This window comes from Macrobrachium rosenbergii, chromosome 13 (assembly GCF_040412425.1).
Source record: "Macrobrachium rosenbergii isolate ZJJX-2024 chromosome 13, ASM4041242v1, whole genome shotgun sequence".
Lineage (NCBI taxonomy): Eukaryota > Metazoa > Arthropoda > Malacostraca > Decapoda > Palaemonidae > Macrobrachium > Macrobrachium rosenbergii.
Window position 1 is genome coordinate 35,468,556 of NC_089753.1, and position 22,604 is coordinate 35,491,159.

General features: G+C 40.0%; 1 protein-coding gene across 17 annotated transcripts in view; it reads left to right on the top strand.

The window, feature by feature from the left end:
* Positions 1–22,604, top strand: part of LOC136845177 (serine/threonine-protein phosphatase 2B catalytic subunit 2-like) — a 280,643-nt gene that overhangs the window by 19,210 nt on the left and 238,829 nt on the right. For 8 of the 17 annotated variants that reach the window (XM_067115156.1, XM_067115160.1, XM_067115151.1 and 5 more), the window contains exon 2: positions 13,427–13,444. The exons of the other annotated variants lie outside the window; for them this stretch is intronic. In XM_067115156.1, coding sequence (XP_066971257.1) covers positions 13,427–13,444 — 18 coding nt within the window. The remainder of the gene's footprint in view (positions 1–13,426; positions 13,445–22,604) is intronic. 17 annotated transcript variants of the gene reach the window in all.

The following is a 22,604-nucleotide window of genomic DNA, read 5'->3' on the forward strand; positions in this document are numbered from 1 at the left end:
TCGACGATATAGTAGTAGTAGTTGTTATTTTGTTGTTGTTGGAGAAACGTCGACGACGTTGTTGCTTAAGTCCTGACAACCATTATGCTTTGCGGTTGTTATTCGAGATTGTCACGGTTATTTCTGGACGGTTATTAGGTCGGGCGTAGAAGTATTTTCGGCACTGGGCCCCTTCGGGTGTTTTGTGTTTATCTTGGCGGCCAGGGCCAGTCACACACTTCCTATTTTAAGATGTTTGTTTAATCTTTTTTTTTCCTTGCTGATGTGGGCGTTAGTACGCAACGAGTTTAGAGATGGTACAAATTTGGGCATTTTAAAAGCCACAGCATAGAATCTTTTTTTTTTTTTTTTTTTTTTTTTTTTTTTTTTTTTTTTTTTTTTTTTTTTTTCAAAATTTTAGCTCGAAGTTTCTGTAAGCGCGCGTGCGCCCAAACACACACACACACACTCACATACATATATAATATATACACATGCACATAGCCTATATGTATGTGCGTGTTTTATTATATTATATATATATATATATATATATATATATATATATATATATATATATATATATATATATATATATATATATATATATTATAATTATTATATACTCTTTACTTAAAAGGCTCAAATAAGTGAAAATGCAAGAGTTACGGTAACATTTTGCTTAAAAGAAAACCACAGTACAAGTTAAGTATACCGTAGTTTAACCAGACCACTGAACTGATTAACAGCTCTCGAGGACTGGCCCGAAGGGGTAGATTTATTTTACGTGGCTTAGAACCAACTGGTTACCTAGCAACGAGACCTACACCTTATTGTGGAATCCGAACCACATTATGGCGAGAAATGAATTTCTATCGCCAGAAATAAATTTCTCTAACTTCATTGGCCGGTCGGAGAGTCGAACGCGGGGCCAACAGCGTGCTAGTAACAGAAAAACACAAGCTACAAGAAATATATGTGTAGTAGTTTAGTTTCAAGCAGTTTTAATGTGCATACAACCATCACTTTGTGTATGCCTGTATATCAGTGTGTGTATCCTTATGTCTGTGTGTGTTTGTGTGTGTGTGTGTGGGTGGGTGGCGGTTAATTTCTTTTGGATGTATAAGAACGGTAGTACGGCAAATAAACTCCACGTTCAGACTGACCGTCGTCCCTATATGTGTTTTAGATGTATAAGGACGGTACCACGGTTAATTAACTCCACGTTCAGACTTTCCGTCGCCCAGCCTTGGGCCAGACTTTCTAACTACTGATCCCTATATAAGTATGCAGGATGAAGGTCCGACTTTCGGACCGGTATATACGTTAAGTTCCTTGGGTGGGTGACTTGCCGTCTCTACCCTCTTTAAGTCTCTTGTTTTTATCTTTGTAGTGAGGTGTGGATCGATGTTACAACGAGATGTTGTGTGTAGGGGGGTTTTTGTAGTCAGGGGTGATGTGATTGTGGAGGAAGATATTTCTATTGGGCTATTTAACATTATAAGGGGGAGGGTGCAAAGAGGGTTGTTGCTGGAAATGGGACATGATAGGGGTGGGGAAGGGAGGGGAGGGGAGAGGAGAAGAGAGGAGGAGTGAAGAAACACATTAGGTGTCATTTTTGGGTCGGTCAGAGCAAGGAGAAGGAAAGCCCTCAAGTGCCGCCCGCCCACGCACGCCTGTGGCTGGGCGCGCGGTATAGGTTATAGCAAGGGCTTTCTACCTCGCTATCGAGGCCTCGAAGCGGCGCCGGGGAAGGGGAGGAGAGGCGGGGGGGGGGAGGTTGGATCCGAGGGGAGGGGGTATAATGGCTAAGTGAGGAGAGCCCTCTTCAGGGTCGACGGTGACCTCTCTCTCTCGTAAGCTGGTAAGGCACCAATCTGGCTTCTTGCGGAGTTCTCTTGCAGTTGACCTTCTCTGTCTACTGCTGTTGCTGCTGCTGTTGTTTCCTCTGCTGTTGTTTTTGTCTCTTGTACATATTTGGATATATCTATCTGATAGAGCTTCTTCACGTTTGAATAGTAAAGCCGTGAGCACTCAAACCAATTGATGCATTCTTGACATTTTGAGCTGCATATTTTCCAGTTTATAGGCCCTTGCTTTGCGATTGTGTGTCGTAACGACTGAGGTTGTTAATAGAGGTTGTAGTGTTGTAAGCGGCTATCTTAAATTGCTGCCTTTCAGCTTATTTAGTTTATGCGATATCATATGTATTGAGCGGGTGAATTTCAAAGTACCGTATGTCGAACGGAGGCCATTATTTATTAAAACTGTTAGTCGACTGTACTCGATGACTCCCAGACCCCATTTATGAATTATTGCCTCTTTCGAAAGACTTTTCACGTCTGTGCACGTTTCTGCAGTTTCCACGTAAGGCAAGAAAGTTATTTGAATACTCATTAGTCCTTCATCATCCGGACTTGCTGTTGGCTTGAAGGGGTTATTTCCACTTCAGTTGGGATGGTGTTTTCCTTTAAATGTACTATTTTCCCCCTTTGCCATTTGAGTGATACATATTCCCCAATTTTAGCTTTCTGTACAAGAAAACTAATGTGCCGTCTTTGTCTGTCCGTCCGCACTTTTTCTGTCCGCCCTCAGATCCTAAAAACTACTGAGGCTCGAAGGCTGCAAATTGGCATGTTGATCATCCACCTTCGAATCATGAACATACCAAATTGCAGCCCTCTAGTCTCAGTAGTTATTTTATTTAAGGTTAAAGTTAGCCATAATCGTGCTTCTGGCAACGATATGGAATAGGCCACCACCGTGGCGTGGTTTCTTGGGCCGCGATTCATACAGCATTATACCGAGACCACCTAAAGTTAGATCTATTTTCAATGGCCTTGATTATGTGCTGTACAGAAAACTCGATTGCGCCGAAGAAATAATGAGAGAATATTATGTATTATTTATTTCATTGCTTTATTCTCTCACAGTAAGTAAAATGGTACAACCTACAAAGTTGAATGGTATCTTAACACTTTTCGCTTTCATGTTTATCGATTGGTTTTGAGTATTTTGTTTGTGTACCGTACCGAAGATGACAACCTGAAATTTTACTAGAGAAAATGATTCCCTTTGTTTTTAGTATTCAACGTTTTGTCGGTGTTGATTTTTGGCTTAAGAATTCAATATATTGCAGCGTTAACTTATTAAATTTATTGATTATTGACAGTTTTTGTAACTGAGTAAAGTGGAGTTTAAAGGGAAGTTTATTAAAGAAGTGTTCCTGATTCCCAAGCTCATAAATTTGCTGTAGTGATTGATACTCATTCCGCTATCAATAGATATCTGTTGTGACGCCAGATTATGGAATTTGATCAATGCTTAGTTTGGCAGCTCACCCGTATATCCCGTGTCATGTCGGCTAAGCTGATGAATAAATCACCTTTTTAACAAAGTTATTTCAAGTCTGTTCCTAATTTACACTTAATTTAACGAGGCATTTAAAGTAAGCTGTCAAATAAAGTTCTTGACACATCTCCACCTCGGCGTGGTAAAATGAATAAAATTACCCGGTTAGGTTGAGGACACAGTCTATTGATCGCATCTCGTGTAAAAAGATTAAGATTCTCTCTCTCTCTCTCTCTCTCTCTCTCTCTCTCTCTCTCTCTCTCTCTCTCTCTCTCTCTCTCTCTCTCTCTCTTGGGGGTGGAGCTCCATGGTCCAAGATTTTATTTAGAATTTTTTTGTTATTGAAATTTTGGCTCTATTGTCATGTCAGAAAGGAAAAGAGAATCGGGATATTGACGTATTCTGCTGTTGACATTGTTCCTCCGTCCCCCATCCCTGCTCACTCCCCCCTACCCGTCTCCTCTTATCACGTCTCTTCCCACGCCCTTTTCTCCTCTTCCCTCATCTTCTACCGCGGTTTATCATCATCCTCCCTCCCCTTGCCTTCCCTCTCGTCTCTCTTCTTTCTCGCCCTCAGTATCTGTCGTCGCTACTTCCTCCTCTTCATCCAAATATGTATCTGATTTTTTTTCGGAATATTTTTGTCAAAGAAACCTTGCGTTTTCTTGGTAAGATTTTAGTGCTTTTTTGGGGGGGCGCCTCCATAACTAGCCGTTTCTAACCTAGTTGTGGTTTCGGCTGCTGTCACACAACTTGGCTTTGCTTACAAGAGCAGTCTCTAACCTAGGTTTGTAACCGATGATTGACCGTGTTGAACATAGTTTTACTCTTCAAGCGTAATTTTAGAACTTTTTTGGGCACAGTAGCATTGCGGTGGTTTGATCGAAGGAAATTTTTTAAGCTGGCCTGACCAAACTTTGTTTGAAGTCCCCTTGAAGCGTAACTGTAGGACTTGTTTTGGGCACAGTGGTTTGATCGAAGGTAATTTTTGAGCTGGCCTGACCAAACATTGTTTAAAAGTCGAACAGAATCATAGGCGTCGCCTCAAGTCTAGTGTCAGCTATGGTCATCTTCGCGTTGGGCTGTTGAAACTGGAGGATAGGTCCATTTGAGTATACATTAGGTTTTTAGTTTTCTGTAGAAGAAAACTATTGTGCCGGCTTTGTCTGTCCGTCCGTACATTTACTGTCCGCACTTTTTTCTGTCCGCCCTCAGACCTTAAAAACCACTGAGGTTAGAGGGCTGCAAATTTGTATTGCGATCATCCACCCTCCAACCATTAAACATACCAAATTGCAGCCCTCTAGCCTCAGTACTTTTTATTTTATTTAAGGTTAAATTTAGTTATACTCGTGCTTCTGGCAACGATATAGGATATGCCACCACCGGGCCATGGTTCACGTTTCATGGGCTGCGACTCATATAGCATTATACCGAGACCACCGAAAGAGAGATCTATTTTCGGTGGCCTTGATTATGCGATGAACAGAAAACTCGATTGCGTCGAAGAAACTTCGGCGCATTTTATACTGGTTTTTAATCGACATTTGTCTTTTTGAAAAAAATTTTTTTTAACTCTTCGGAGTATGATTCAGCTTTGTTCTCCTTTGAGCGAGTGAAAGCTCGAGACAAAATATCGCCGTGTGCAGTTAGCTTGAATAGGTTATAATTACCACTATAAGCAGTTACTATTCACCCAGGCCGTTGACAGCTGAAAGCAAGTTTTTACTATAGCCAGCCATTTCGTTCTACACTGTAACTCCAGGCGCCGGTGCTTTGCTCTTGACTCACAAACTCGAATGTTTTAAGAGGAGGTTTTTATTGCTTCATTCAGGACTAACTCCCCCCCCACTCTTACTTTTGAGATAGAGATTGTGTTTTTTTTTTGAGATTAGAGATTGGAGGCGATTTTTTATTTTTGAGGCAGATTGGAGGCGATATCTCACTCGTTTGCGATATGCATTTTTATAGGTTCTTTGTCATTTTATTTGATTGTATTAAGAGCTTTACTATTTTTATATAGGTTGGAACGTTTATTGGTTGGTTGACATTTTGATTAGCTCATTGGAATTGGTTGTTTAAATATTTGGTTGGTTAGTTGCGTATTAAATTCATTTGATAAAATAGTTTGGTTGGTTGAAACTTCTGGTATTTGGAATGTTTTACTATTTTTATGGAGGTTAGAACGTTTATGGGTTGGTTGACAATTTGATAAGTTTAATTGGAAGTGTTTGTTTAAAAATTTGGTTATTTGCCTGTTAAATTTGTTTGATAAAATAGTTTAGTTGGTTGAAACTTCTGGTATTTGGAATGTTTTTATGGAGGTTATTATTGGTTGGTGACATTTTGATTAGTTAAATGGAATAGTTGCCTATTAAATTTGTTTAATAAAATACTTTTGTTGGTTGAAAACCGAAAGTGAATCTCACACCGTGACTTATTCCGGCGGAGCTCAAACAGGTTGAACGACGACCTAAGCCTAACCCACCGCCACCCCCGACCCTCCCGCGTGTACAAGTATTTTTAGAACGAGAGAAGCAAGTAGATGAGGCTAATTCGATTTGACCTAAGATGGGTCTTGGGACTTGGTGCTGCAGCCCTGACGACTCTTGTGGTTACAAGAACATGGGAAGAGTTTTCCTGCATTGCTGGTGTTTTGTAGCCAATGACAGCACACTTGACACACTCACTCCCCCTAATCCTAACCTCTCTCTCTCTCTCTCTCTCTCTCTCTCTCTCTCTCTCTCTCTCTCTCTCTCTCTCTCTCCAGGAATATTTAGTGAAACGAAAGTAATTTCTGATGGTTAGCGGCAGCGGATAAAAGGCCAAGTCGATGTTATGGTTTTGACTCATAATTTAATGTTTTATATATATATATATATATATATATATATATATATATATATATATATATATATATATATATATATATAATTACATATATACACATTCATAAAATTTCAGCTATACACTACGTAAGGAATAGCGACTTATTACCAGGCACCAGTTTACCATTTAGGTCAGCAGAATTACAATAGACTTAACAGGGACGCCTTTGTTACCAAATGATATCTTCATTTCTCCTTCGTGTAGGACGAGGTCCTTTCGAGAAATAAGTGTCTGTGGACCATTGGGCATGCAAGGAAATTTACTGCCTAATTAGCACCATATTCTTTGGAAGCTTGAATTTCATGTTAGTGACCCGTGTGGGCTTGTTCCATGTGAATAGGATTCGTCTTTTGAATAATAATAATAATAATAATAATAATAATAATAGCTTATAAAACCTGATCAGCTGTTTCGAGCACGTTGTAGAAAAATTGCACTGACCGCTTTTTAAGCACAGAGCACTGCGGTACCGTGCAGGCACTGTTATATCATACTCTTGGGCATATGTATGTGCTCTTGTTTGGTGCATATGTACTGGCTGCGTGTTTTGACGTCTGCTTTTGCTCCGATCGGCTACTTGCCGTGACGCACGTAATAATGATTTGTTTTTGTATAGTTAACATTGGCCCTAATCGAATATTTATGACCCAGGAGACACGATGTAAATTCCGGCGTTGTTTTGTTTTGTGTGTTTGTGATGCACTTCTATATTTATCCTATTATTGTCATTCTGAAAGTTCCTCATATCTCTCTCTCTCTCTCTCTCTCTCTCTCTCTCTCTCTCTCTCTCTCTCTCTCTCTCTCTATATATATATATATATATATATATATATATATATATATATATATATATATATTATATATATATAGCTATCTATCTATCTATCTATCAATCAATATATGTCTGTCTATCTATCTATCAATCTATCTATCAATCTGTCTGTCTATCTATCTATCAATCTATGTCTGTCTATCAATCTATCTATCAATCTATATATTTATATTTATATATATATAGTTATATATAGTATAGAGAGAGAGAGAGAGAGAGAGAGAGAGAGAGAGAGAGAGAGAGAGAGAGAGAGAGAGAGAGAGAATATTTTGATGTATGCATTATCGCCCGTCATAAAGTCGAGCATCGTAGGTTGAATCATTATTGCTCTTGGACGGGACCCGGGAGGGGGTAGGGAGAGAGTGGGGTAGTGAAGGGGGGGGGGTTGGGGTTGGTGGGAGGTGGCGTGACCACGGCGCAAGGTGTCCCGGGCGGGAGTCGACAGGGCTTGAAGTGGATGGGATGGGTGTGAGGTGGGTGATGGGCGTGTAAGTTCACACCTGGCACTGTGCCATCGTGTGGCTGTACGGTGGCTCCAGGTTTTTCTAATGTTCTTATTCGGGAATTTTTACGCGTGAAATTGTTTCGTGGGGTTGTGATGGGGGATCAGTCTCGCCGTTACTACTCTTGTTTGGTATGTTGAACGAGTGGCCTGATCGAAGCGCGGGTATTATGCTAGCATACCATTCATTTGATGAATAGATGCTTAGCTTTGTTTATTCCTTTTCGTTTATACATACACACGTGTGTGTATGTATGTGTGTGTGTGTGTGTGTGTGCTCAGCTATTAAAGCAGGGATGGCAGACTTTTATTTTTTATGAGCCACTCAATTTAGGAAAAGTTTTATATGTATATATAATGTATATACATCTACTGTATATATCTATCCATCTATGTTTATCTATCTGTATGTCTGTTTGTCTATCTGCGTATCTAACTATCTATCTATCTATCTATCTATCTATCTATATATATATATATATATATATATATATATATATATATATATATATATATATATATATATATACTGTATATAGAAACATATGTACTTGATATTAACAGAGAATTGATATACTGTAGAATACTTGCACTATACCAGTGATCTCTCTCTCTCTCTATGCTTGAATGTTTCTAGAAGTGTTGTCATTGTCACATTCTCAAGTCCATAGAGTCTGTGTGAGAAGGTGGTGCCAAAAACAGCCCAACTCCACTCACGGCTGGCACACTGGCCCTAAACTTGCGCCCCTCCCCCCCTCCCCCCTCTACAGGTGGCAGCACTACCTGCTGCTGCTGCTAGAAGAGAGAGAGAGAGAGAGAGAGAGAGATAGATAGATAGTATGTTTGTGTGTGTGAGGGAGGGAGTTAGTTTCATGTTTATTGCCTAAACAGGGATCAGAGAGAGAGAGAGAGAGAGAGAGAGAGAGAGAGAGAGAGAGAGAGAGAGAGAGAGAGAGAGAGAGAGGGGGATATCACGTGAGTATGATCTTTGTACATAGCAAGGTTGTGAGGCCAAGACTCAAAACAGGTCTGAGTGTCTTTCACGCGTCCTCTGTTCATTTTGGAGTTGAAGTTTGCAGCATCGGCAAATTTTGGTCGAGGGCATCTCTCTCTCTCTCTCTCTCTCTCTCTCTCTCTCTCTCTCTCTCTCTCTCTCTCTCTCTCTCTCTCCATTTTTAGGGAATTAAGGTATGACTACTTTGCTCATCAGTGATAGTAACTATTACTGTACAGCGTTTTATTTTCGCTCCAATACCTGTTGAGAAGCGCTACCTAGTCACTGCACTCCGTCGCTCAGCCGGACCTTGGCTCGATTCTAGCCTGCTCAAACTCCGCATCGCAATTGCTGACATAAGCCAGAATCTGATGATTTATTGTGATGTGGTTCGAAGATTTTTGGACGATGCTTGTTGGCTCCTTACACAAGGTGTCCTGAAGTGGTTCTGCAGACTTCTGTGTGTTGTTGACGAAAAGTTTGAAGTCTGCTCCATGTTTCTTAAGTAGGTGCGCCAGTTAGAGTTGTCAGTACGAAACAGGACTGGTCCCAGCACAGATCCTTGTGGAAGGCCAGTTGAATGGGCTATCTACGGGAAAGCTTTACCTTATTGTACGCAATGCGTTCTGTCTTCACGATAGTTTTCAGCTATGCCAGTGCATTCCTTTCTCTGCCAATAGCTTCCAGATCGTCAAGGAACAAATGCACTACAGTGTGGAAAATTGCACTAAGGTCAAGAAAAATAAGTGTACCACACTTCACCCATTAACTGAACCAAGTCATTATCAGTCGGGTAACGCTGCCTGCACGCAGACTGTTCGTCCCGTAAAAACTGTCGTATTCGGATGCTGCGTTAACTGATCTTAAGTCATACTCTCAATCGCTGTAAATCAAATGGGTCAATTTGATACTCTCAATCGCTGTAAATCAAATGGGCCAATTTGATACTGGTCTGGATTAAGTCAAACTCGGACCCTCAAGTGTACCATTTACTACGGGATTTACAAACCCTCACCTCTCTCTTCTAGGTGGCGTCATATTTTCAGTGCAAAAATTGACAGTATCCAGGATTATATTAAAAAGCTTGGGAAAATTTCCCGTCGGGGCAATATCGGCCTTTGGTACCGGATCATTTCGTCTTGGGCTTCACCACAGCCTATTTAATCCTGTCAACATGACGTCAAGAAACCAGGTTATTCACGGTAATCTCTAGAAAGAACAAAATCCATGCGATTATTGCTTCGTGTACAAAAGTAATCGCACTCGATGTTTTACTTTCTCCATAAACTTTGTCATCCCAGACTGTAAACTTTGTACTTTGTTGTCTCAGACTGTAATGTCTTCGCAATTGAATGGCATATTCCTGAATGTCTACAACTTTCTCCGTATTGACAGACAAGCTTCTCCACAGTAATATATATTACGTTTTTATCTATTATCATATTAGGTTCAAAGTTACACTTTTCCCTGAACGTTGTAACTGCATTTTTTCCAGAGAAGGAATCTTAAACTGCCGGTGTGTGTCTAATGGAAAACGCCCATCAATGGTGGCGCTATTGTAGTTAAGGGTAGTTCTAATGTATTAGTGGAAAAACAAAATAAACCGTAGGTAAAAAAAATTCAGCTAACCAACGATGTTGCTAGGAGGGGAATGACATTTCATTCGGCGCGTGCACGCACCAGGGCAAGTGCCATCCGACTGGCCTTTCGTAGACTTCAGGCGATAAGCTGCCTGGTGCTTCTGTGGTGGCCGCCTTTCCAACGATTTATCTTGAGTTTTAATGAATACATGGGATCGGAGACTGTCTCAGCGCAAGTATATATAGAGAGAGAACGCATAGTGGGATAGAAAGTACTCTTGAGAATTGTGTGTATGTAATTAATGATGTTCGCAGCGTTCCTGTATTGCCCGCACGACTCTTATGCAATTGTCTTTCAGTGTTCTCTCACCTGCACAGTCAAATCCGTATAACCCTCGCCCACCTGAGAGAGAGAGAGAGCGAGAGAGAGCGAGCTCCGTTTTAGTGAAATTTCAACAAATTGGCACTCGGCTCTTCCCGGCCCGTTACCCTCGCAATCTTGTTTGTACATTTTGCCCATTGACCGAATTCTCTCGTTGGGAATTTTCGTTCATTGATTACATTCCGCTGTGTAAAAGATCGTTCATTGATCGACTTTCTTCGGTCATGTGGGAGCTGTTGTGGTCTATTTTCCTTGCTACACGGTTGCCCAATTCTCTCTCTCTCTCTCTCTCTCTCTCTCTCTCTCTCTCTCTGTCTCTCTCTCTCTCTCTCTCTCTCTCTCTCTCTCTCTCTCTCTCTCTCTCTCTCTCTCTCTCTCTCTGGTATTAAGGACTGAGTATCATTTTATTGATTACAGATGCTGCTTGCTGTTATTGTACTGAATCTGCGTGACTGGATATCTCTCAACATACTTCCTGATAATTGCACTGCGTTGGAGCTTCAGATATTACTGTGGTAGTTGCCTCACAGTTAATATTATTGGCTATGGTCAAGAAAATTAGACTGTGGTACTGACATGCGATATTTTTTTCTTGTATTATACTGGTTTGTTTTATTGAGTCAGTAGCCACAGCTGATAATAGGATTTAGCCATTATCCGCAGTTGATGGTTGTATGGATCCCAACAGCTGATACTTATATTTTGAGTCAATATTCACAGCTGGCAGAAGGACTTCAAGTCAGTATCCACAGCCGACAGTGGGATTTCGAATCAGGCTCCACAGTTGGTAGCAGGATTTTGAGTCAGTATCCTTAGGCTGGTAGTGGGATTTCAAGGCAAGTGTTTCACAACAAAGATTCAGATTTTTAGGTAAGATGCTGAGAAGTTCCTGATCACCAGTGCCTTGGGGAATGTTGCACAATGAAGATAATAATTGCATGTATTTAGTATCAGTAGCTGATTGTAGGATCTTGAATCTGTCCACATCTGATGGAAGCCCCGTAGGGGGGTAGTGCCGTTAGTGCACCTCATGCGGTGCACTGTAGGCATTACTTGAGGTTCTATGCAGCGTGCCTTCGGCCTTTAGCTGCAACCCTTTTCGTTTCTTTTACTGTACCTCCTCTCGTATTCTCTTCCTTCCAACTTACTTTTCACCCTCTCCTAACAATTGATTCATAGTTCATCGGCGAGGTTTTCCTCCTGTTACACCGGTGTTTCATACTTTGGCCTAAATTCTATATTCAGTCAATCAATCAATTAACAACTGATGGAAGGGTTTCTCTGAGGGTAATCTCCTTTCGTTCCGGGATTGACTTCGGTGGAATTTTCCAAGATTGCTGAGCACAAGAGAATGGTTAGTTTTATATGCTTTTCTTGTTTTGCAAATTGGCTTTAGGTTGCTTTCGTTTGCGACCCTTGGCAATGGATGCATCCCCTGCCGGCTAAAAAGACTTTCGGTACTAGAAATTCTAAATTCTTGCTGGTAAAAGGAAAGGTATGTTCGAATCGTAAAAGAGGAAACGGGTAAAAGAATTCCACTTTTAAAATGGCTGAAGATGTACATCCTTTTTTATTTTTCCAAATCATCATCGTCGAAAATATTGGAGTTTTTAAAAGTTGGGAAAGGTGAACAAAAACGAAATTTATAGGTATTCTTTTAAGAACAGTGATAGGAATATGCAATTTCCCTTACTGTGAAAATTTTATTCAGTATTGAAAATATTCGGTTTTGCCTCGTTTCTCAAACAGCGCCTTAAATTTGTCGTGGGCTCCCTGTCTCCATATGTGTTGAAAACCAATCTACCTGTCAAAAATCTGTATCAAATACTCGTTACCCACTGTAGAGTACTTTGAAAGCCCTTCAACTAGATTATTTCGATTCCATAAGTATTCTTCCCCTCTTAATTGTGAATTGTTAAGGAGAACTTTCAACCAAAATGTTTCAGCTCTGCACCTTTCCCTCATAATTGTGATGATTTACCATTAATGTTTTTTTCCAATTTTTTTCTCATGCATATTGATTTATGAAATTATATAACTCATGTTATGATTGAATTGTGGTTTTACAAAATTATTATATAGTGGTCACACTTAAAAGACCTTCACATTTTCCAAGTTGTAAAATTTATGAAAACCAGCAAAAACTGGAACTTCTCTCATGTTTTGTTAGAAATCCCGACATTAGCATCAGCTGTTCCATTATTATTTACAGAATTCAACAATGGTATAAGATTTTAATTCTCCAGCCAGATTAACTTCATAGTTTTTGTGAAGATTTCCAGGTGAATTTCTGAGTAACTTTTATAGTCCAAAACTACACATAAATTTTTGTGAGTCCAGTAGCCACTGCTGATAGTAGGAATTTGAGTCACTTTCTACACCTGGTAGTAGGAATTGTTGTAGTCAATGTCTACTGCTGATCGTAGAATTTTGAGCCAATTTCCACAGGTGACGGTAAGCTTTTGAGTCAATGCCCACAGCTGATAATAGGATTTTGAATCAGTAATCGCAGCTTGTAGTAAAAACTTGATTCGACGTACAAAGCTGGTAGTAGGATTTTGAATTTATGCCCACAGCTGATTGTAGTTTCTTTTTTCTAGCTAGTAGCCCCAGCTGTTAGTAGGATTTTGAATCAATACTCACAGCTGGTAGCAGGATTTTGAGCCAATATCTACTGCCGAGGCAGGATTTTGAATCAATACCCACAGCTGATTAGAATTTTGAGTCAATATCCACAGCAGAGAGTAGGATTTTGGGCCAATACCCACTTTTTGGCCCAATATCTACGGCTGATGTTAGGCTTTTAGTCATGATATATATGTATGTCAACTGTATTGTGGATGATGTCCCATTTTTTTTTTTAATGAAGAACTGCAAAAGGGCTCACTTTTGGTTTTCTTTTTTATTTTCTCTACAGGTGACTCGGAAAACAAAGGTATGTCGAAGAGGAGAGGTCTCTGTGTGTGTGTGTGTGTGTTTTGTCTCATACGCCAACAGTTGACTAAAACGAAAAATCCATAGACTTCCAAGTAATGCGTTTTGTTGACACGCTTCTAAATTTTTCTTTTTATTTTTTTTTTACCTCCATTTTACATTTCGGTTGCATGTCTCTGTGTGCTTTCCTCAGAGGAATAAATTTATATATATATATATCATGGTTCTTTTACTACTTATGCTAAATTTATACTCTTAACTGCGCTGTTGCTTTCCTTTAAAAAAAATGATTTTTTTATCTTCTGGTTTAAGGTTTTGTGGTGTGACTTTGGCTTTCTCCTCCTCCTCTCTTATTTCCTGCTAATACGGTTGAGGTCTGTCATAACCTGGGTTTAATTTTATTTTTTGGACACATTCTCTCTCTCTCTCTCTCTCTCTCTCTCTCTCTCTCTCTCTCTCTCTCTCTCTCTCTCTGTACAGTAGCATTGTATTTACAACTTAAGATAACTCTATTGTGCTATGTTGGGTATAAGTTTTTTAATACACAAACTTTTCTCTTTTGGGAGGCTTTAATTGTACGTTCTCTCTCTCTCTCTCTCTCTCTCTCTCTCTCTCTCTCTCTCTCTCTCTCTCTCTCTCTCTCTCTCTCTCTCTCTCTCAATATAGGTAGGTATGAAAATTTATTTACATATGGTGTTAATTATTTCAAGGACGCCCCCTCCAGTCTATGCTTATAGATCCGCTGACCCCTCCCCCTACATCCCGACCGGACGTACCCCCCCCCCATGTTAGTTTAGATTAACTGTTTAGATTTGCTCAGATTAAGTGTTCTCGTTGTGTACTAAGCGTCGTGGTGTTCTCTATAAACATGGGGAATGACCAATGAAGTTTTCCCCCTTGATGTTCCCCCATGGTCAAGTCTTGATTTCATTTGTCTGTAGATTCTCGTAGTCTCTCTCTCTCCGCCTTTGATTAGTGTTCTTATTCGGTGTGAGTAGCAAGCTCTTAGTTTTACACGTCACCTTCTTGACAGACCTTGTGTAATGATTGTACCTCATTTTTTCTATTGGTGGTCATGATTTTAATCACCGCGTGATAATGTTTGATCGGTCTGTAATTTCCCCCCTTTGACATTTTGGTCACTTCAGGGTGAATCTGTATAAATATATAGTGTAATAATCGTCGTAGGTTTATTGTAAGTAGCAGTCTTGTGATGTTCAAAATGCCTACTGCCTCTGTCTTACACACGCTCTTCCGTAAACCTAAGAAAAGTATTGACCTACGAAATGAAGTAACGATTGTTGATTTTATTTTCACCTTCGGATATAAACTGCTTTCCTCTTCCAAAATGATGTGTTGTAAATGCTTAACTCTTGACACTGTCGATTCTCCACCGTCACTTCTGTCTTGCACATATGCTTCACTAGGTCATTATACCGTCGTCCATCCCCTTTACTTAAGATAATAGATTAACCTCTTGATATTAGGTAGTCTGGCTAACATTATTGCCATCATCTCCACGGTAATCATGCTAAGAGACACTTGTACAATATTTCGTTTGTGATTTGTTCCATCGCTTGATATTGTTACCCTAGAGGGTAGTGTGACTCGTTTTGATGTCGGGTTTATAAATAGATAAATATTAGCAAAGAAAGTCCTCTGATAAAACACCACCATGATCATTCTCATAGTAGCTTCATCGACATATCATCTTTCTGAATTTCTCAGACAATCCTATGGATCTATATGTCTTGGCATCTGGCTGGTAATTACAATTTCTTTCTGGCTGGGAAAAGCTAATTGAATTTGCTTCAGGAATAATTCCTTCCATCCGTTTGTTTTTATATACTGTTGTTTTCCCTATGTTTAGACTAATGAGTGTAGAGGTTAGCACATGTATAGACGTCTATGAATGGGTAGCCGTATTTTTATTTCCATCGAGCAGGTCCTGTTCTAAACATATCGCCTCTTAATACCTGGTCCGTTCTTATAAATCTTTGGCTTGAGCACTTGCTGGGAGCTTCTTTCATACCAGAGTGAAAACCTTACGTTTTGTTTCCGTATTAACGAGAAATGTCTTGTGGTATTATGGTATAACCTTTGTTCAGCTGCTTCTTTCCATCACCCTCATTACTGTACAGGTTTTTATTAACGGGTTAATGGTAATGCAAACCACGGGTTCTTTGCATGTAAACACACTTACAACAACATCCAGAAAGATCAGTGTCAGAAGCAGTACTTGGAAAGCTGGACAAGAGAGCCAATCATTCAGTAGTGCAGAATCCATCAGAAGTCTGTTGGCAAGAAAGAAAGGCAAGTTTTGTACCTCTTGAGGAGGATGTGAGGAGGTTCTCCAATGGTTTGGGACCTGTCTCACATGGGAATGGCACGTCACGAGTCGATGGTGGAACCTGCTCAAATGAGAATCGGCTCTGGCCTCAGAGCTGGACTACGTTGGAACACCTTTGTGTATGTATGTTGAACTTTTCTTTGGAAATTGTATAACAGGCTGTATAGATCTTTATGGTTATACTTTGAACTGAAGATTGGATTGGTTTTAGGTTTGGTCGGTATATAATTTGTGGAGTTGGTATGCAGTCAGCGGGTACCAAAAGGTTGGTTAGTAAATCAGAAGGTTCAGATTACAGTGATATATTCAGTGGGAAACAATGGTGATAGTGGCAAGAAAACATCTCATTAAAACTCACAGACCTGTTTGAAATATGACTATATCAGTAGACAAAGATGTACACAGGCTTCAAGGTGAAGAGTGTCAGTTAGAACATACTGAGTAATCAAATCTGTGTGCTGACGTTAATTGAAGATCAAGAAGATATAAGCGAGGTGCTTGGACGAACAGGCAAACGACGATGATGTTGACAAGGTCATTATTCAGGGAGTGGCATCGGCGTTAGGGTACCCACAGAATTAATAGTAAAATATGTGAGTGAAAAGAGATGAAAATACTTGTCCAAGGGCCAGAGAAGTCAGTAATGACATCAGGAGGAGGAGGAGGAGGAGAAGGACAGCTTTTGAAACAAAAATTTTGAGAGTTCATGAATACGGGAAATGAGGGGGCATAATTTGGTATGCCAGAAGCAGAAGACCTGAATGTTTTTATAAATTAATTCACAGCTTTCAAAGTTAAATCAGTAATTAAACATGGGATTTAGGAAAACACCATGTTATTGTGAAATCATTGCAGAGATCATTTTCTCTTAAAACTGACATGATACCTCGTTGACTACGACTATTTTTCAGAATAGGTTGAGAGGAAACAACCCTGACTGAATGTGGCAACTACTGTATAGAAGCATGTTGGTTGTAGTCAAAGTATTAGTGAAAATTGAAGCTTATTCGCAGTAGGCTAGAGAAAGAAAAGGAATTGAAGAAAAACTGGTTGATTTTAAAAATGCAGAATTTTCACAGATCAAATACGTGTGTTAGCAAAATCGCCCTAGGGCTTTTGTTGATTACATGAAGGCATTTGACGAAGTCCACAGACCAGTATTATCGAATGGCATTCGTCACTATGTCATTCTTGTTGAATATGTGAAGCTAATTGAAGATATCCTTGAACAAAGAGGAGACAAAGGTCATGTTGATGGGGTCTTGTCCTATGAGTTTGCTGTAAATAATGGGGTACTACAAGGGAATGTTATTTCGCCTTTCTTGTTAATGCTCTTCAAGATTGTATAGTAAAAAGAAAAATGGTCGGGATGGAAGAGAAGGTTTAGAGTAACAATGCAAAGTTGATGTGTAGACTATAGGTGTAATGCTTTTTTCACTGGCAAAGTACCACAAGATATACAGACCTTGTTTAATAGAATGCATCGTATATCCGGAGAGATAGGACTCAAAATGTTTTAAAAATTCGAAAGTGATTAAGATGGACTATGCACAAAAGGTTGAAATAACAGAATTTAGTGAGAATAAATGGCACATCCGACAGTGCCCCCGCTGAATAAAAATTGGAAATCAAATAGTCTGAATATACATATGAAGGTATGATTATACATGCATTAAAATCTGTTACAGTCTGAACCCCAATATGGACATGAATTGTGGCATGACAGTGAAACTAAAAGGTTGTATAGATTTGAAAATAAAGTCCTCAGAATGTTAGGCTTGAGATGCAGGATAGTGAGAAATTATGCCCCAGGGGAAGATATGGAAGTTTCATTTGTAAATGAGATAATGATAAAAGAGGGTTGGAGATGGCTTGGATATGCCCCTTGCCCATTGTTTCTGTGGGCTTGGTCAGATCAGGAGGATAATCATCTTGTGCCCAATTTAGTCTCCATGTAAATCATGCTGGTCTTAGATTTCATGGATTCACTAAAATTTCTAGCATGCTGTGCTTCGTCACAAGGCTAGCTACCAGATTGGCCCAGCTGAAAACTTAAGCAATGCATTCTTAAAAGGCTTTTCTCCTTTGTTACTACATTAATGATTAATTATATTCATGATTAATTATAAAGCTGCCAGGGAACTACTGGAGAGAGAGGACATCGTCCTCAGGAAAAGCAATAAATCTGCTGTTTGTTATCACGGAGAGTTGAATACATGAAGATGTATATCTTTATGCACATGACTAAATTCGAAAGACAAGGCAAGGGCCCCACTGGACACATTGAAGATAAGAGCAAGTAAAATGATGTTCCAGGTAAACAGCCTTCAGCACAGAGTTCAGTTCATAAGGTGGTTGATGACTGCTGCTCAGGATATTATGGCGCCATCAAAACCCTTAAACCTAGCAACCCACTCAAGCTTATAATACCCCAAATGATATCCCAACTCATGAGATGGCTTAGGTCATAGAGAAAATTTTAAGCTCCCAAACTTCCACGGGCTACTCTCCTAAGTCTTTTTTTTTTTTTTTAAATCATTGACAACCTGAAAACCACTGAACCTGATGGAGACATCACTACTAGATGCATAGCCTATTTACCAATTTTCTGGTGCGGGAGACCATGGGCATCATCTTAGATAATATCAACAGATGTGACAGACCCCCTTCTCCCTATCCTATCAAGGAGATGCTCATGGCATGCGCAATGAAGGTCCCTTTCTCTTAGCAGTGGGATTGCCTCTTGTAGTTCTTTGCTAACATGGTTACTTAGGAAGACAGGGCCTTCAGCAGCAACTAGGAATCAAGAATTTATGCTGGATATGTAAACATCTTCACCACCAGAGGAGCAGATGAAGCAGAACAGCTAGGAGATGCCCTAAAAACTAATTTGGACCTCAACCTCACAGCTGAGAACGGCAAAGAGACCTCTGTTTCTTGACATCTTGGCGGCATTAAACAAGCTCAGTATGTCAAGTTAGTCCACACACAAGCTTTCGGCTGCTACCTTAATGTAAGGGGAAATTGCCAGAGTTACACCAAAGGTCTACTGTTGGTACCTACATTAGAAGAGTTGTCCTCCACTGTAGTGCTTTGAAAGCTGTCCATGCAGAACTGGAATGATTAAAGCATATGTTGACAAACAATGAATACTTTAGTGATATGATAGAGGAAGTGATGAGGTCGAATATGTACGAGTTCCACACGCAAGTAGAGAACACCAGAGAAAATAACAAAAATAATAATTTACAACAAAATTAACTATGAAACACCCTACAGACAGGACACAGATGCAGTTCAGGTCATCTTCAACCGTGAAGTAACACCAGAGGTGCCTTTTGAGAAAGCACTGTATTGCCAAGTCTTAAGCTGGCCCAACTTTGTAGCTGCCAATTTGATGAGGAACAGCACTGCTCATTGGGGGATCCAAGGAATCAGTGACCAGTGAGGTTTATGAATTTAATTATCAAGAAAAGGTGTGCGTAAGCCTCACAATAAAGGCTACATTATGCACTTGATGATTACCCTAAGGACCTGACTTCAAGCCCATAGAAACAATGGGGCCAAACAGCAGCGTTATGTTGATATGCAGAACAAAGAAGCCCCTCAAAATTACTTTAACCTGTGTGCCGCTTGTGGTTGGTAAAACAGTGGTCATCTGCAGCAATCTGCTCAAAGTTCAGTCTTCTTCAGACTTTGTTCTTCCCTCCAGCAGAAGAAAATAGCATTTCGGACCTTTGACACTTTCTCAGGAGCTAGAGGGTCCAGCCTGCGAATCTTCATCCTGATCTGGGAAAATTTCTTGATTTTTATTTTTCAGGTTTTAGTTTTAATCTTTATATTTTTTTTACTGTACTCTTCTATATACTGGAATATAACTCCACCGTGAAACAACAATAAACTTGAAGGGAGCCTCACGTTAATGGCTGAAAGAGCTGCTTGTATCATGAAATATATTGAGCAACACAGCGGCGATGTTCGTATTTTCCTTCAATGTTTTGCCCTTGAAGGTAAGAAGAGAAATAGAAAATTGTATATTTAAAAATGTAGTTAATTTTAAAATTTATTCCCAATTAAGTACAACATCCGATCCCTAACATTGGTTTTGACCAGTGGGGTAAGAGTTGAAAAGGTGGTTTTTAAATATTTTAATAACCATTGGATAGTAGTTTCAAATATTTGGGTAACCAGCCATAAGTAGTTGTTTTCCAGTTTCAAATATTTTTGCCGGTTAGCCATTGAGGTTGGGTGGCAGTAAAGAAAAGAAAAAAAAAAGGCGCTGAAGTTTTTTCGGTGCAATCGAGTCTTCCGCACAGCTGCTATAATGCTGTATGCGCCGCTGCCCATTAAACTTGAACCACGGCCCGGCGTTGGCATATGCTGTTTTGTTGCCAGAAGCACGATTTTGGCTAACTGTAACCATAAATCAAATAAAAACTACTGAGGCTAGAGGGCTGCAATTTGGTATGTTTGATGATTGGAGGGTGGATGATCAACACAGCAATTTGCAGCCCTCTAGCCTCTATAGTTTTTAAGATTTGAGAGCGGACAGGAAAAATGTAGACAGACAAAGCCGGCACACGAGTTTTACAGAAAGCTAAAAATAGCAATGGAAAGTTTTGCAGTATTGTAAGGAAATTTTCGCCCTATATGCTTCAACATGAAACTTGACTCGTATATTCAGTTTGATTTTAATTCATCGTCACTTGACTTTTCAAGAAAATAATAGGTTGATTAGAAACAAAGTGCACTTTAGTTTGGAAACATAACGAGAGACAAGTGTTGAATGCTCTGCGAGAATTAGCATCATTACATTTTCTGATGTGAATTGTATACACGTGCAATTGATATCTTTCCTAAAGTTAGAACTTTTGGAAATGAGAATTGTTTTGAAACTGGTCGAAAATTGTCCGCATAATGAGAAACACATGTCGGTTGATACAGCGCCAGCTCAGTTGTTGAATAAGTGGAGCGGGCCACACGCGTCAGGTCTACGCAATATTTCAAAAACTTATCCGAGACAACGGTTTTCCAAGTAGCACACATTCAGCGGTTTCCGGTTATGATAGCAAAGCCTCGTGTATGACAGTTCGCCGATGTTTACGGCAATCTTATGCGATAGTACATAAGGCTTAAAGGTGAGCGTTTCTTGAAAATGGCGATAAAGTCACATACAGTAACGCCTGAGTGCTTCTGGACGGGTCTGCTAGTCTGATAATCAACACTAGTGCTTTGGGTTTGATGCCAGTGCAATTCGTGCTTTTGTGTAGGCCGTTGTGCTTGTATGGGAATTTAATATCCTAATGACATTTTTTGCTACTGCAAGTATTGCCACTATGCCATTCTGTGTTTTCTTAATTTATTGATGCAGAAGTTCTTCGTTGGACTAGTCGGTACCGTTCTCGGCTAGCACTCTGCAGGTCCCGCGTTCGAATCTCCGGCCGGCCAATGAAGAATCAGAGGAATTTATTTCTGGTGATAGAAATTCATTTCTCGCTATACTGTTGTTCGGATTCCACAATAAGCTGTAGGTCCCGTTGCTAGGTAACCATTTAGCCACGTAAAATAAGTCTAATCCTTCGGGCCAGCCCTAGGAGAGCTGTTAATCAGCTCAGTGGTCTGGTTAAACTTAGGTATACTTTTTGTGCTTGTATGGGAATTTAATATCCTAATGACATTTTTTGCTACTGCAAGTATTGCCACTATGCCATTCTGTGTTTTCTTAATTTATTGATGCAGAAGTTCTTCGTTGGACTAGTCGGTACCGTTCTCGGCTAGCACTCTGCAGGTCCCGCGTTCGAGTCTCGGCCGGCCAATGAAGAATCAGAGAATTTATTTCTGGTGATAGAAATTCATTTTCGCTATACTGTGGTTGGATTCCACAATAAGCTGTAGGTCCCGTTGCTAGGTAACCATTTAGCCACGTAAAATAAGTCTAATCCTTCGGGCCAGCCCTAGGAGAGCTGTTAATCAGCTCAGTGGTCTGGTTAAACTAAGTTATACTTTTTGTGCTTGTATGGGAATTTAATTTCCTAATGACATTTTTTTGTTACTACAAGTATTGCCACTATGCCATTCTGTGTTTTCTTAATTTATTGATGCAGAAGTTCTTCGTTGGACTAGTCGGTACCGTTCTCGGATAGCACTCTGCAGGTCTCGCGTTCGAATCTCCAGCCGGCCAATGAAGAATTAGAGGAATTTATTTCTGGTGATAGAAATTCATTTCTCGGTATAATGTGGTTCGGATTCCACAATAAGCTGTAGGTCCCGTTGCTAGGTAACCAATTGGTTCATAGTCACGTAAAATAAGTCTAATCCTTCGGGCCAGCCCTAGGAGAGCTGTTAATCAGCTCAGTGGTCTGGTTAAACTAAGGTATACTTAACTTTTTTTTTTTATTGATGCAGAAGTATTTTACTGTTGTAAATACTATAGTAATTTTTAATGTCTCCTATCTGATGAAATCTGCAGCTACTACTACTACTACTACTACTACTACTACTACTACTACTACTACTAGTAGTTTTTATCATCTAGGAAGCGTTTGGTCGACAACGCCTGAGGTTATGGGTCATACAGTAGAGGAAAATGGTCCTAGGGGGTTTAGAGGGGGTTGCCTCGACAGTGGGATTAAGTACATCATACAGTATTTTCAAGTGTGGCTAGAGTAATAGGCTATCAGTAGCATCCGGTATCCACTCCTGATTAATCTCTCTCTCTCTCTCTCTCTCTCTCTCTCTCTCTCTCTCTCTCTGTGTGTATTCTCCTGTATAATCTTCTATGCCGGCGTTGTGTGAACCTTCCGATAACGTT